This window comes from Aphelocoma coerulescens (assembly GCF_041296385.1).
Source record: "Aphelocoma coerulescens isolate FSJ_1873_10779 chromosome Z unlocalized genomic scaffold, UR_Acoe_1.0 ChrZ, whole genome shotgun sequence".
NCBI lineage: Eukaryota > Metazoa > Chordata > Aves > Passeriformes > Corvidae > Aphelocoma > Aphelocoma coerulescens.
The window spans coordinates 62,455,325-62,471,037 of NW_027184085.1; the positions used below are offsets into that span (position 1 = coordinate 62,455,325).

Below are 15,713 nucleotides of genomic sequence, written 5' to 3' on the forward strand. Positions count from 1 at the left end.
GCACAGCAACATTTTGATGACATATGCCATAATCTGTGTGATTCTGCTGCAGCCACCACATTCCCACCAAGCAAGTAGTTTGGTTCTAGTTTTGATGGTGGGCATGTGAGAACAAAACAGAACTAACAGGGACTAATTTTCTCCTCAATTAAAAGCAGAAAGGCAAAAGCTAGGAGAACACTAGTCAAAGCAATATGCAGCTTAGAAAAATGAAAAAAAAATTAAAACCCCAAAACCCACAGTATGCTGCTGACAAGCAAGGTTTTAAAATTTATTGTCTTCTTCCTGTGCTCATTTCCATGTTTCTGTTCTCTGACCAACTCAACATTGCTAGTAGGGAATCCATTTGTGGAAGTGGATTGCATATTCTGAAAGAAACTGCCACAATTGCAAACAGAAGCCAGCTATGACCACACACATATTAGAAGTACCACATAATTCCAACAGATCCTTAAGGTAGTCTGAAATCTCAGTGCTCATTAATTTTAGTATAGCTGCACCATTATTCTCAAGAATTTGACAGTCTAGACACTATGGAACACAGCACACAAGAAACACTTCCAAAAAAATCTTTACAAATGCCAGTATTTTTTTTTAATGATATGCAGAGTGAAAACAGCATCTTTTAAAATCTGAAATCAATTACAGCTCTGAGAAACTATAGAAAAATACTTTAATTCTCTCCAATCTATCTGTAATTCACACTAACAAAACTATATTCTCTCTAAAGAAAGCAATGTTCAAACATGAATCTCTTCCCTTTCACACAGGACAGCAGCACTGTTTAGCTAAAACTACTATACAAAACTTAGTATCCTTCTAATTTCTAGCAGACACTGGAGATTATGTGTCTCCTGGATCCTGTGAAGGATTAATCTAATCATCTTTTAAAGCAAATTAATACATCAAACAAGGGAAGAGGTGAATTATAATCAAGGGCCATATATACACTTTAAATAACATGATGCAATATAGCCATTTCTATCCTTTGCTGGAATCTGATGAAATGCCATAAAAACAGAATGTACTTAAGTATTTGCTTGAGCAGGTATAGGAAATTAGGAAGACTTTGCTAATTTCAAGGCCACACAACTACTCTGATGCTTCTGTAACCTAGCCATTACTCTGTGCTAGGTGAAGCAAGTAACACAAGACAGAATGATATTTTCTCATGCTGTTTTGAGATAAAATGGTATACTCTCTGTGACATATATGAAGTAACCTTTCCTCTGCACCTAGTACTGGCAATGATTCAAGAGGAATACTGCATTTAAATTTGGATAACTATTTCAGGAAATCTGGGGATAAATTGGAAATGATCGTCAGCCTGGAAACCATAACATGTAATGATTAGGGGGTAGTTTAAAATTATTAAAAAAAAAAAATTGAAGACTGTTGACTTTTTTTGTCTATGTTGTCAGTAGGGAGGACCAGAAAGAAACATTTCAATATGAAAAACAGGAAAAATCTTTCATGTGGTGATAATATCAAACTATTGAAAACAAATGCTCTATGAATATATCAATTCTTTTTAGTTTGAAACTCAAAACACTCTTTTCCTCATCTCTGAATCTGAACCAAATATCTGTGAAAACTTTACCCACATTAACTTTTTTGTGGACTTGCCAAGTCTTCTTCATGTTTGGGCAGTACAGAAGGGTTCAAACTATGTTAAAACCTTGCTGCTGTGCCTCAATTACATCTGTTTTAAAGGAAATCTTTCTGTGAATGTCATACCTGTATCATTTTATCACTTCATGCATTCTATGCAGTGCATGTGGCCAGATCTTACACTGATTTGCATCAGCTCAGGATCTGTCTGGGATGTCCCAGCATTAGGCATACTTTCCAAACAGATCTATTATATTTGTCTTGATATTGGTATAAAACCAAGACATAAAGCACTACCACAGACCTAGAGGTCACATTTTGCCATTGCAAAGTCCTTTCCAAAACAGAAAGCAGGATGCATGAAATAAAAGACTTAACATGATACTAACATGATAATAACATGAGCCAATAAACTGATGGAGTTGAAGAAGCAAAACATAAATAATTTAACTGTAAGTAAAGCTAAAATTTCAATCAGCCCCATCAGTCAGGTGCCATCTATTTTTTCCTAGGTTTCCAAGAGAACATGAGCTCAAAGTATCTATGATCTTATCTAAGTATCTTACCTACAAAAGAAAACTTAAAACACATCTTGCCTCTGTCAGAAATGTTTCTCCTGTGAGCGAATGAAGTTTAGAACAAAGACAATGCTTTTACACTGTAATTCTTATTACTCTTTTAGAAAGTATTTCATAGAATTGGGTACCTGCCTACAGAAAACACCACAGTTTTACTGCCTTATTCCTTTAGAACCCTAAATCAAACAATATAGTTTTACAAGTTGCTGTTCTGAAGATTTCCCTGAATATAAGAAAATCAAGCTGGGTTTGATTAATTAATCAACACTTACTCTGTAACTAGAACTAACTATTTTACAGATTAGATAAACAATAAAAAGTTCTGCAAATAAGATCTATATGATCAAATTTTATTAATTAAACAAAATTATTTAACAGCAAAAACAATACAGAAGGACGCTAATAAAAACTTCAAAATAATGTAGATAAATATTATCCCAATTTTAAAGGGGGTAGGCTGAGTTGCCATGTGAACTACTTCAGTCAGTGCCTCTCTACTGTTTACAGCAACAACTGTTACAGTTTATGCTACCACTGATATAAAAAATCTACTTGAACAGTAGCAAATCAGAATTTTATGCATCTGTAGCAATACCTTAAAAGTATTTTGCTAAAATCTAGTGAACAAGTACATGGCTGACCTCTGCATCTCTAACTTGAGCTGTGTGCTTCTGTCATGAACCAATGACCTACTTAGGGCAAAGACTTTGTCACTGAGAAGTGCTCAGCATATCTTTGCTCTCATATCTTTGTTGTTTCCAAAATAAATATTATATGGCAAATACACCTATAATCATTATTTAACATTAAGGAAGTAATTTATTACTTATCCTTTTGAAATATTAATAATGGTCCCAGAACTAAGAACTTGCTTACAAAATTAACTTGGAGTTCCAAGTTGTGGGCAAGTCATCAGTACTTCTGTAGTTAATTGCCCTTTGTATTACATTAGACTATTCACATTTGCATCTTCCTTCCTTCCAAACATGAGAACCTCCCTTCAAGCAAATGGCATGAGCTGAGCAAGGGGCAGTCAAGATGAACACCAGATAGGGGAGGGACAGGGATGTCAGGGCAGATCTGGAGCGGTGTAGGTTAAGGAAGAGTAGGAGAGCTGTAGGAGAGCAGCCATCAACACCACTGCTTCTGCTCTTGCTACAGGAAATACCACTGAGGAGCCAGGTCACAGAATGGGAGAATAGCCATGGTTCTGATTCTGAAATTTGACTCACAAAGGCAGACTGCTATTTCTGTGTGTCTAATCTATCCAGTTGTTTTAAGTTTCCACTCATGATTTACCATTTTCATATCACAGCTCTGAAATCATTCTGCATGCTTAAATGCAACACTAAAACCTCTCAGAGAGGTTAAAGAGCCAGAGGCCCTCTCTTCATCCTCTTAAGCCATTGTGGCCCCATATACTCCCAGTTAGGGGAAACTGGACTGCCGCATTCACATCCTTTGGCACAACTCTGTGAAGAGATTGCTCCCAGAACAGCAACGCAGACTCTCCCACCTTTTATACACCTCTTACCACATGTGGAGAGCTGGGACACTTAGAGTCCTCCAAAGCACAGGAGAAGATGTAGTCTCTTCACTGGCATCATGCTTTCATTTAACCCAAACACCATGTGAAAAAATAATTAAACCTTTCCCACAAAACATAGAAAATCATCCTAAATATACAGACTGTTGGCAGAATGTCTGAAATGAATAATAATTTCAACAGAAAGAAACCTACTTTTTGTCTTCAGGTTTAATCACTGATGGATCTGTAAGATTTTCCCCAACACCTACAACAGATAGACAATGTGTGTTACAAACGAAGGTTGTCATGATTTCATAATCTGACACTTAAGAAAAAATGTAATTAACCATTTTCTTGGTACATCATACAGTGTAATAGGTATAGAGATCATGAGCTGGAGTGAAAATGCTATGAGTATAAAAATCTGTAAAGGACTGGCAAAGTAGTTATTATTACAGTTCTGACTTCAGCTACTTTGAGGTTAATTTATTAGTAGATGGAAGGTGTATGCAAATACAATAAATACTATATTGAAGCTCAACTAACTAAAATGTGCCCAACCAAAAGATTGTTATTTTACGTGGAATAAAGGTACTAACCAGACATGGATTTTTCCAGTATCAATAGAGCTACTTTCAGACACACATTCTCTTCAAGGTAACAAACACAAGAAGCCACAACTTCATGATGTGCAAATATTTGGGTCTGTTATCCCTTTCTCCATTTGGGTGGCCAAGGAAACATATTAAAGAAATAATTACATTATGATACCTGAATGCTGATACCTATGTTGCAGTTTTCACCAAACTGATTAAAGTATACTACCTTTACGAAAACCATCTTTTCTTATATCTGACAAAGTTGCCACACTTTTACAGTAATGAAAAATCTATTGTCATATGACCATGTGATATGGAATTATTTTTATTTCAACATGGTAAATTTATGTTCTGCAACAAAAATAAAGATTCTGGAGAAAGCATAATGTGACTGAAATAACCCCAAATTTCAATGTAGGCCATTTCAGTGTATGTAAAGTAGGCAAAATGTGGTGTCTATATGTGTATGTGGAGATGCCCCTGGTATTAAATAGTAAATTGTCATGTAGATTCATCCTGGTAGAATTGCAAGGAGATCAACCCTTGTACTTTTCCTCAGTTCCAGGTTAGAGAATTAAAGATAAACATGAGGCCAAAACTAGAGCTGATCTCAGTTTGTTTGAGGTGAAAACTGAGATTTACATTGGTGTTTATAGTCTCCATTTTTGAGCCAACACAGTTGTTCTGGAACTGTGAGAGTTATGTAATAAACCTGAGCAAATGTCATACAAATTCTCATAGGCTATGGCAAAGACACAGTTATTCTTTCTGTGCCATTTTTTTATGTGCAACTAAAATCAGTCAAGGCTAGGATGGAATTATAGGCTTACTTTGCATAGTAAGTATATGTTCTTGTAATTTACAGCTTCTGGATGCTGTAAAATATAAATATGCTAAGTCTCTGGCTACTCATAGACTTTTCCCTTGACAGAAATGAAAAGCAATAGTGTTTATACTGTTTGATGGGTGATATTCATCTGAACATTGTCAACTGTTTTATCTCCTCAAAATATGCCATCTTCCCACTTAAATATGTACAGTAAAATGATTACATGCTCTTTGAAGGAGTCACTAGACTTCATGAATAGCATTCAGTCTTACAGCTTATTTACACTGCATACAGATTTATTAATATGAACAATAAAAAAATGCAGATAGCAGTTCACACACTTTTGAGAGATTTACATACACATTAAGTGTGCATATATATATGAGTACATTTGAATCTCTATATTATTTTAGATCTTATAAAAAATAAAAATATTTTAACTGTGGAGTGGCTTTTTTGGAGCTGGATGAAACATTCCTGCAGTTTGTATATCTGCTCTTTTGGTCTTTCAGCCTGGAGGCATTTGAAGCAATATTATTTTCCCATTGCACCTACATTAACCTAGACTGTTTCTGTGTATTCTCATTTATTGGCATCACACAACAGATACCCAGAGGTTTCTTGAGCTTTGCATATTCTCATGTAAGTGAGAGTTTGGCCCATTCCTCAGTACTAAATTCTCTTTTGAGATGATTGCTTTTCATCTGGTTTCAAATAGCAATCCTATGCTAGCAGTCACCTTGCAAATCCAGAACAAGGAGCTCCCCACGGGTGTAGACATAGGTCCAGTGAGAGAAGGCCAGCATCATCTCTTCCAGCAAGCTCATGGGAGTAATCTCATCTCCATTGTTGTTGTTGTACTTCCGAAATTCACCAGTCATGTACTTCTCAATGGTCAGCCACTGTTTTGCTGAATGGCAGTAGATGAGGAAAACTTCCAGGAACCTGTAGATATAAATACTGTCTGTCAGGAGCTGGCTAGGTAAAAAGCATCGTCACAATCAGCAAATCACAAGATGCAGAGCAAGTATGCCAAAAAGGAGGACGTCTTCTCTGGCTAGAGCATTTTCAACAACAGTAGGTACCAAATGGAAGAGAGAAAAAAGGCTTTCTTGGTCTGATAATTCTCAAAAAACCCCGCACCTGATCAGAAAGTATAGTTTATGAACAAAAACATAATCTGATTTACACTATCCCCCTGTAAATGAGCTACATCAAATTGTTTTAGTTAATGATATAAAAGGCATTCTTGCTTAAGTCTAAGGAACAGAATGTTTATTTTGCCACCGCATGTAGCTATAAAGACAAAGTTCAAAGCTGCCTACCTTTCCTCTTAAAATTAACTATCCTTATTTCATTAACTATCCTTAGACATTATTTTTACCATTGAGTTATCATTGCACAATGATCCACGATGGAAAAGGAGGCTGAAAAGAGAAACCTCTTCCACCTAATACTTTAAGACATTGAATTTACCTTGGAGTATAGGGAATAGTATGAGGTTTCACTTGGTTGAAGGTATAGATTAACTTCTGGGCAACCCTTTGCTGTTGAATCTCCTGAAAAAAAAGATAGTGTTATAAACACCACTTCATTTTCTTGAAGAAAGGTGTCATAAATTTGTAAAAAAACTAAACAAACATGCACAACCCCCTGATTATTTTTTACACATGGGAAATACATCTTCCTCAAAACCTTTTTTCTTTCCAAAAGATAGCATCAAAACATGTCAACCTTGCTGAAGACGTTAACAAGTAAACAGTCTAATGTCAGGCTAGACCAGTGAGTGTTCCTTCAGGTCTGAACTCACCCTCAGACAGAGATGTAATACTGTGCCATGGTGAAAGATCTTTTGCCAAGTTTGAACCACCTCTGGCAAGAAAGACTTCACAATAAATACTTGTCCCAACTTTAATGCATCACTCTCAGACCAAGTGCAAATGACCTTCATGGCCCTCCGCAGGCCCCCATCCATCTCCTCCCGCGACAGGACTTGGATCATTGCAGTCGTGCCACACTGGGACCAGGAAGACATGCTTTTATCAAGATTCATAGGTGAACTTTCTTCTAGCTGATAGACTGTCACTTCCTCTCCAGCTTAAACAAAAGGAAGTTTTGTTAGCAAAAGTCATTAGCAGAAACAGGAGAGAACAGCATTTTCATTTAATGTCTTTAAATAACACACCATTTTACACACCTTTCTAAGCCACACTTTTTTAAGAAGAGAGCCTTTTTATCATAACTGTTCATCTGTCTGAAAACTTCCCAGCCTAAACTTAGACTATTTAGTACATTCATTCTTCTGCTATGATAATAAGTGGTCCAAAGAGCTTGTATTAAGCCTCTTAATAAAGATAAATTCAAGACCTCCTGGATACCTCCACGCAAACAAAGCTCACTGATATTCTAGTCTATAGCAGTCATTTAAAAGGACATCTTTTTAAAGGGTTACCATTTTTATCTCCAGTGCATGAACTCTAAATAGCCTGTGTGTAATTTTGGTAAGACTGAAGTTAATTGTAAATCTGTGGAACACTCCCAGTATTTTTCTTTTAAGTCTGTGTTTCACAACGTAAACCCCAAAAAACCCAAACACCCAAACAAACCTGCAGGAGCAGAATATCTGAATTCAAATCTTACTTTAAAAATAGTTAAAATAATAGTTTAAAGTAATAGTTAAAAATAAATTTAGAGAAAAAACCATGACATCAAGGCAAACAGTTTGTAATAGTTATTGACTATAAGATTAAAGGAGTTTAATTTTGTATTTGACACAAAATTGACTCTAGTCGAGAGTGCCACCTTTTGCCTCAGACAGAGAGATGAGTTGTTTCAAAAGTGGTGGCTTGGCCATGATGTGATGAGCCAGGGAAATTAGATGGAAAAGGACATTTCTAGGAGAACAAGCTAAAGCAAGTTATCAGGAATCTTACAGTTTTGGTATTTTAAACTAATATTTGAATTTTTTAATAGAAATTCTAATGTTATTTGCAAAGATGAAGTGTTTAAGATGTTCTGCTCCTGCTAGTAACACTTTTTCTGCAAGCAGAACCTAGTGAGCTTTAACTCGGTTGCTCTCTGTTTCCCCCTGGAGAGCTGTAGCAGCATTCCTCTCTTGCAGCAGAATCAGTAACACTTTTCTGTTGCCACCATTTGTAAACTAACAGAAAAGTGGACTGATTTTTTAAATCTGGCTTTCCTTCCTACAATTTGCATTATTTGTAATGTTAAGGCATAAGAAGCAGGTTTTCCCTGGTAAGTGTGACAAGGTAACTAAATTGCCAAAATGACAAAGACTGTCATAAGCAATCACAAACTGCATTCAGACTAGTAGATTTCCTTCCCACTCTTGAGCTTGCCTTTTACTAGTTAGCAAAAATGCAGATGCTGTTGAATCCAGCAATTTACGCGCATTTTAATTTAAAATATAACAACTGGAAAAGTCAGTATCTTACATAAAAGACACTTGAATAAAGATAGTATAACTAGACACATTTTTAAAACTTACATTAAATCTTCATTTTATTATCTTTTGACGGTTTAATACCAAGAAAGGTATCTCCTGGGAGCTTCAAAGATTAGAATGGTCAATATGGCCACTGATTATCTACAGCAATCGGGTCACAAGAAATCCTATGATGCTGCAAGTATCAGCAATTAGTTGCAGTGACACAAAATATTCCACCCATTGAGAAGGTGGTACCTAGATATCAAGTGTCTAGAGGCAGAGCTTCTGCTGCTGTAAGCCAATACTGCACACTAATTTCAGAACTCTTCCCAAAAATTTATGAATTATGCTCTACCACTCTTCAGTTATAGCAATTTTTTTTTTCTTTAACACTAAAGACGCTAAAAAATTTTCTTTAATTTTTTTTTCTTTAACACTAAAGACGCTAAAAAATTTTCTTTAATTTTTTTTTCTTTAACACTAAAGACGCTAAAAGTTTTCTGGGCCAGCTACAGGAATAGTGCCCTTTAAATCACTATCTGGTTTTCTTCTTGATGGCATATCCTATACATAGATTTACACGCGTGTCTCTGTTTGTGTCTGTGTGTGTGAAGAGAAACAGAGAGAATGAAGTTATCAAGGTTAAGGGGAAACTTCTGGCTGACTTCAGTGATCCTAATGATAGATACATAAAAGATGGAGTGAGACTCATCTCTGAGGTTGACAGCAATCACATGAATACTAACAGATACAAGCTACAGCAAGGGAAACCCCAACAAATACAGGGAAAAACACTAGATTCATGATTAAGTCAATCAAACACTGGAAGAGGTTGCCCAATGAAAAGGAGGAGTCTCCATTTATAGACATAATCGAAATGCAGTTGGACAGGGCCTCAGCAATCTGATCTGAATTGACCAGAGAGGGAGTTGCGCAAGATGACCTCCAAAAGTCCCTAAACTGCTGCATGATTACAATTCTATCTTGTTTTGTGTCTTTCAAAAAAATAGAATTGTTGAAATAAATCAAAGGAAATTTCTCAAACACAGTCTTTAAAAGATAATGCACCCACTATTTATAAAGCAAAACATATAAGCAAGAAGTTGGTACTCACCAAAGAGCTGGACTGGTGTAAATGGTATAGTCTGAGCAAGTCTCATTAAGTTGTTTCTTTCAACAGCTGCAAAGAACATAGATTTCACTGCTAGGTTGAATAAACAAGCTGGCTAAGTTTCAAAAACACTTGGCTGCACTTTACGGTAGTGTACAAAGCCAAGGAGGATGCAGCAGTGTGATACTGTGTCACATCTGATCACCATTCATTTTATGCAGACATCAACTCCCCTTTGCACACTGTTGTGTTTTACGAATTATATTCCCCAATTTGGTGTTCCCAATTCATGTTCCCACTGGAACATGTCCAACCATGGTCCATTCTCTCACTCCTCCTCCCCCTGTCCTTCCCCCTGTTGGGGCTGAAGAGGAGAACTGGAGGCACAAAAGGTAAAGATCATGGGTTGAGATAAGCAGAGTTTACTGGAAACAGCAAGGAAATAAAGAGTAACAATACTGACCACAAAGAGTACAAAAAATGACCCCTGACAATAGAAAAGACCACAGACCCAGAAGAGACTCCCTTCCCCTCAGCTTTGGCAATGACCTGAGGTGGTAGACAACAACCTCTGGGTCCTAGCCAGGGCCCCTGCTGGCTTCTGCAAATAATTAAACCTGTCCTAGCCAGGAACAGGACAGAAAGATACCAGAAACTCAGTCAGCATTAAAGGTTTGCATCTGGAATAATAACCCAGATTCCAAATTCCATCATTACTCTTCTACAGGCTTCAACAGGCTTCGGTCTCTTCTACAGGATTAACTTCGAGGTAATTTATAGTGACAGCTGACAGTCCAGGTCTCCTTTAGACATTTCAGAAGTTAACACACCCTGAGAAATGGAGATAAATTCTTCACTTTTCCTCCTTTGAGAAACCAAACATCCTTCAACAACCCAAATACAGTGACTGCCTCGGGCCTCAGCTGTACTACTTGTCCATTTAGGGGCAGGTTAGATGCAAACATCTGCAAAACTGTGGAGATGTGCATTCCAGAAGAGAGAGTTTTCAGTGGAGATGAGTGAGAACTAACTGGTGACAAAGAAACAGATTTTTAAAAACTGACTAACCAACCAGCCAACCAAAACCAAACCCCAAAACATCCTGAAGGCAATGCAGGATGCGAGCTGCTTTAGTAAGGCACTTCTTGATACCCAGAAGCCATGGAATCAGGTTTGCACTCCATTTTTTCAACCTAGCAAATTACATTTGGTTGATTCAATGCTCTGCAAAAGCAAACTGGAGAAGAAAGCCTCCCATACTTTTGGGGAACAAATAATTAAACAATTTTAATCAGTGGAGAACGAAAGAGTTGTGGCAGACTGGCATTGTAGAAAAGACTTGAGTTCTATTGTCACATGCATGATGATGGTTAGCTAGAAGCCAGAAAGCATTAGGGACAACTAAAATTGCCCAAATTTTTGTCAAGCTAATTCAATATAAGTTAGCTAATCTGTATCAACTACACCTTTTCCCTAGCTGAGACAAATAGTAGGATTGCACAGAACTCCAGGTACTTGCCAAAAAGAAGTCAGATCCACCCCTTCTTCCATACCATGTCCTTCATGTCCAGGTCATTCACCTTCTAATTATATACAGACAGATAGATAGATAGATATGTACTGGTATCATTTCCATAATCAATGGTCATCCTTCCCAGATGTCTGTCAAGTTCATTTAGTCCATGCCTGTGGGTTCTGTCCTAGATGTCTTCCAGGGCAGGAGGGCTGCTGTGCTGTCAGGTGGTTGCAAGGTGCATCATGAGCTCATGACTGGTGTATCTGGAGCAGTCCATACTCACTGGCCATGGTAGTTATGGCACACAGCAGCAGGGTCATTCAGACACCAACATTACATACACAGTCTGACATTACAGACTATTCCACTCAAAAATCAAATCCCCCTGAGGTACACATCATGTTTCCCCATCCATCTGCATCACCAAGAGTGCTCAAATGCTTGAGCAAAAACAATCACATGGGTGGGTTTGCCTTTGCTTGAGGCAGGACTAATCCAAACTGACTTCCCAAACATATTCCTCATTTGCACCATGGGAGCTTTCTCCCCTTCTACAGTACATGGGAGTTTTGATTGGGCAGGACCAGCTTGACTGGGAGAGCCTCAGGTGTTAATTAACCAGGTGGTTTTTGCTAATTGTAAATCCCAATGTTTGAAGGTCCCACCAATGTGCTTTTAACAGTCCATTGTATTGTTCAATTTTCCCAGAGGCTGGTGCATGACAGGGAATATGATACCCACTCAATACTGTGCTCTCTGGCCCAGGGGTCTCTGAGGCTATTTTTAAAATGAGTCCCATTGTACAACTCAGTTCTTTCCAGGGTGCCATGTCACCACAGGACTTGCTTTTCAAGGCCCAAGATGGTGTTCCAGTCAGTGGTGTGAGCCACAGGGTGCATCTCCAGCCATCCATTTCTTCCTTGTACATACATAGAGCTTGTCCTGGCAGGTGTGCAATGTAATCAATCTGCCAGGTCTCCTCACATTTATATTTTGACCATTGTCCCACATATCACAGAGGCTTTACCCTCTTTTGATTTCAGCACATTTCACAGTTATTGATAACCTGGGATATAGTGTCCATGGTTAAGTCCAGCCCTCGATCACGAGCCCATCTGTATTGTTGCATCTCTTCCCTGATGACCTGAGGTGTCATGGGCCCACCAACCAGAAATAATTCACCTTTGTGTTGCTAGACCAGGTCCTCCTGAGACACTTTAATCTTGGCAGCCCAATCCACCTGTCCATTGTTGTGGTGCTCTTCAGTAGCCTCTTGGGTGCATGTGCATCTACATGATGTACTTTTACAGTGAACTTCTCTACATAGTCAGCAATGTCTTTCCACAGTTCAGCAGCCCAGGTGGGTTTACCTCTGCATATTTATCTTTTTCCATTGGTCAAGCCACCCCTACAGAGCATTTCCTACCATTCACAAGTCATTGTAGAGGTAGAGCACTGGCCATTTCTCTTGTTTGGTGATATCTAAAGCCAGCTGGATGACTTTCAGCTCTGCAACCTGACTTCATCCGTCTTGTCCCTCAATAGCTTCTGCAACTTGCCACATAAGACTCCATACAGCAGCTTCCCCCTTTTGATGTTTCCCTGCAGTACAGCAGGAAGCATCAGTGAAAAGTCCATATTGCTTTTCATTTTCTGATAGCTGATTATATGATGGGACCTCCTCAGCACAAGTCACCTTTCCCTCCTCTTTTTCCAATGATATTCCAAAATTTTCACCTTCAAGCCAGTTCGTGATGACTTCCAAGATCCCTGGGTGGTTGGGATTTCCTGTTGAAGCTTGCTGTGTGGTCAGGGTGATCCACTTACTCCATGTGTGTCATGATGTGTGGCAGGGACTTTCCCTTCACACATCCATCGAGCACTGGTATTCAGGGTGCCAGGAGGAGCTGTGCATCAGTGCCAATCCCTTCTAAAGCAGCTTGAACTCCTTCATAAGCTGCCAGGATCTCATCTTTAGATGGGGTGTAGCAGGCCTCGAGTCCTTTTTATTCCCGACTCCAGAACCCCAGCGATCATCCTCAAGTCTCCCTGGGTACATTTTGTCAGAGACTCCAGGAAAGATCATTCTTCCCATCTGCAGTGTAGAGCACAGTTTTCACATCTTGTCCTGTCCTAACTGGCCCAGGGGCTACTGCATGAACAATCTCCTGTTTAATTTGTTCAAAAGCTTGTTTTTCAGGATCCCACTTAAAATAATTGTTCTTCTGGATCACAAGATAGAAAGAACTCACAATCTGACTGTAATCTGGTATATGTATTCTCCAAAAGCCCACAATGCGTAGGACAGCCTGTGTTTCCCTCTTGCTGGCTGGTGGGGACATAGCTGCTCTTTTGCTGAACATGTCCATCAGAATCAGTCGATGTCCATCCTGCCATTTTACTTCTAAGAACTGAATTTCCTAGGCAGGTCTCTAAACCTTATTGTGTTTTATGGCAGAACTGGCCTTCAGGAGGATTTGGATTATCTTCTCCCCTTCCTCAAAAGCTTCCTCTGCTGTGTTGTCTCACAAGTTGATGTCATCCATGTATTGCAAATGTTCTGGAACCTCACCCTTTTCCAGTGCAGTCTGGATCAGACCAAATACTGATGTATCTGCATCAGGCAAATACTGTGGCTGTATTTCCACTTCTTGGGCAGCTGGTTCCGGGTGTACTGGACATCCCTCCAGGTGAAAGCAAACTGTGGCCTGCACTCTGCTTCTAAAGGAATTGAGAAAAACACATTTGCAATATTGATGGTGCTTGATTGCCTTGGGCTCCTGTTCATACTGAAGTTCCAGCATGTCTGGCACAGCAGTGCTCAGTGGTGGTAGGACTTCATTCAGGCCATGGTAGTCCACTGTCAGTCTCCACTCTCCAGTGGACTTACACACTGGCCATATATGTTAAAGAGTGAGCCAGTCTTGCTGGCCCCTCCCTTGCTCTCCAGGTCAGGAATCACTCATGGATGGGGGCCACAGAGTCCTGGTTGGTGTGATATTGCCAACACTGCATTGTTGTGTTAGCCATCAGTACCTGTTCTTCTTCAACCCTCAGGCATCCCATAGCAGAAGGTCCTCTGAGAGACCAGGCAAGGTGTTCAGCTGTCTGATTTCCTCTGTCTGTACAGCTCTCCCAAAAGCACAACAAAGCCCTTTTGGGTCTTTGAATACCCTCTCCTGAGGTAATCTGCTCCAAGGATTCATGGTGCCTCTGTGCCAGTCATGATGGGGTGTTTTTGCCGTTCATTCCCAGTCAGGGTTACTTCAGCTTCCAGTACAGTCAGCTGTTGGGATCCCCCTGTCACCCCAGAAATAGAGATGGGTTCTGCCCCTACATATCTTGATGGCATCAGGGTACATTGTGCTCCAAGGTCAACTAAAGCGCAATACGGTTGTACGTCTGATGTGCCAGGCCATGAGAGTCACACAATCCAATAGATCTGATTGTCCCCTTCCCCCACCTGGCTGGAGGAAGGACCCCTCTAACTCTGGTCATAGTAGTCACGGTTCACTTCTTGTAAATATGAGCTGAAGGATTGGAATATGTCCCTTCAAGAGGATTGGAAGTAATATCATCCCTTCTATTCTGTCTGAGGGCTTGCCCACTGGAAACTGGAGTGGTGTTTGGTGGTTGTTCTTCCTCTCAACTCACATACTTGTGCTGCTAGGGCAGAGGTGGGGTTTCCATCCCACTTTCTCATGTCCCCTCCATGGTCACACAGCAAAAACCACAGATTACCTTGAGCAGGCAACTGCTTGCTCCCAAGAGCAGAGACTCTGGTCCATACTAGTAGGGCATGGAAAATTTTAACTTGCTCAATGAGATACTAAGCAAGTTCACAGATGATACAAAACTGGGAGGAGCTGCTGACGCCCTCAGAGGCAGGGAGGCCCCTGCAGAGAGACATTTCCATAGCCACAGTGCAGGCCAGTAGGGAGGAAAAAAAGGTGATCTTCATATTGCCAGCGTTGGGTAGTCACCTTTCCCTCACACTTGACAGGAGTCGCCTCTGAGAGTTTCTGTCCTCTTCCCAATCCCCTTGTCAATGCCCACATCCTGGGATAGGGATCCCAATTGCTTGGTTTCACTCCCATCTAGTTCCATATCGTGGGCCACAAATTCCCAGCATCAGAGCAGCCAGGTCACCAGGGGCTCTCCTGACTAGTGGGTGAAAATTGTCTGCATGCCTTGCAGCTCACCTAGGGGGTGATTTTCTCTGGTCCTGCTTCCTGTTCTGAGGGCCCTGCTTCCTCTTCATCCCTCAGTATGCAAACTGGTTTGGCTTGAATTTCTTCTGTATAGGAGCAACTGCTACCAGCATGGGTAGTTCCTCTGGTTCACCTGCAGTTTGAGTGGCCCCAGTGGCTATTGTTCTGCTTTCCTGCTCTTCCCCCTGAGAGTGCTGTCTAGTATTGTCAGCAGTGTCTGATAAACAATAGCCAGAGCCCTGCACACTGCAGAACTTTTCGTCTCTCTGGAGCTGCCACAGC

General features: G+C 39.9%; 1 protein-coding gene across 1 annotated transcript in view; it reads right to left on the minus strand.

Annotated features, from left to right (window-relative positions):
* The window catches only part of TRPM6 (transient receptor potential cation channel subfamily M member 6), a 55,542-nt gene that overhangs the window by 4,760 nt on the left and 35,069 nt on the right, over positions 1–15,713 (minus strand). The window contains exons 22-26 of the mRNA XM_069002488.1: positions 9,708–9,773; positions 6,956–7,242; positions 6,622–6,704; positions 5,885–6,090; positions 3,931–3,982 (exon numbers count right to left, since the gene is read on the minus strand). Of these exons, the coding sequence (XP_068858589.1) occupies positions 3,931–3,982; positions 5,885–6,090; positions 6,622–6,704; positions 6,956–7,242; positions 9,708–9,773 (694 nt within the window). The remainder of the gene's footprint in view (positions 1–3,930; positions 3,983–5,884; positions 6,091–6,621; positions 6,705–6,955; positions 7,243–9,707; positions 9,774–15,713) is intronic.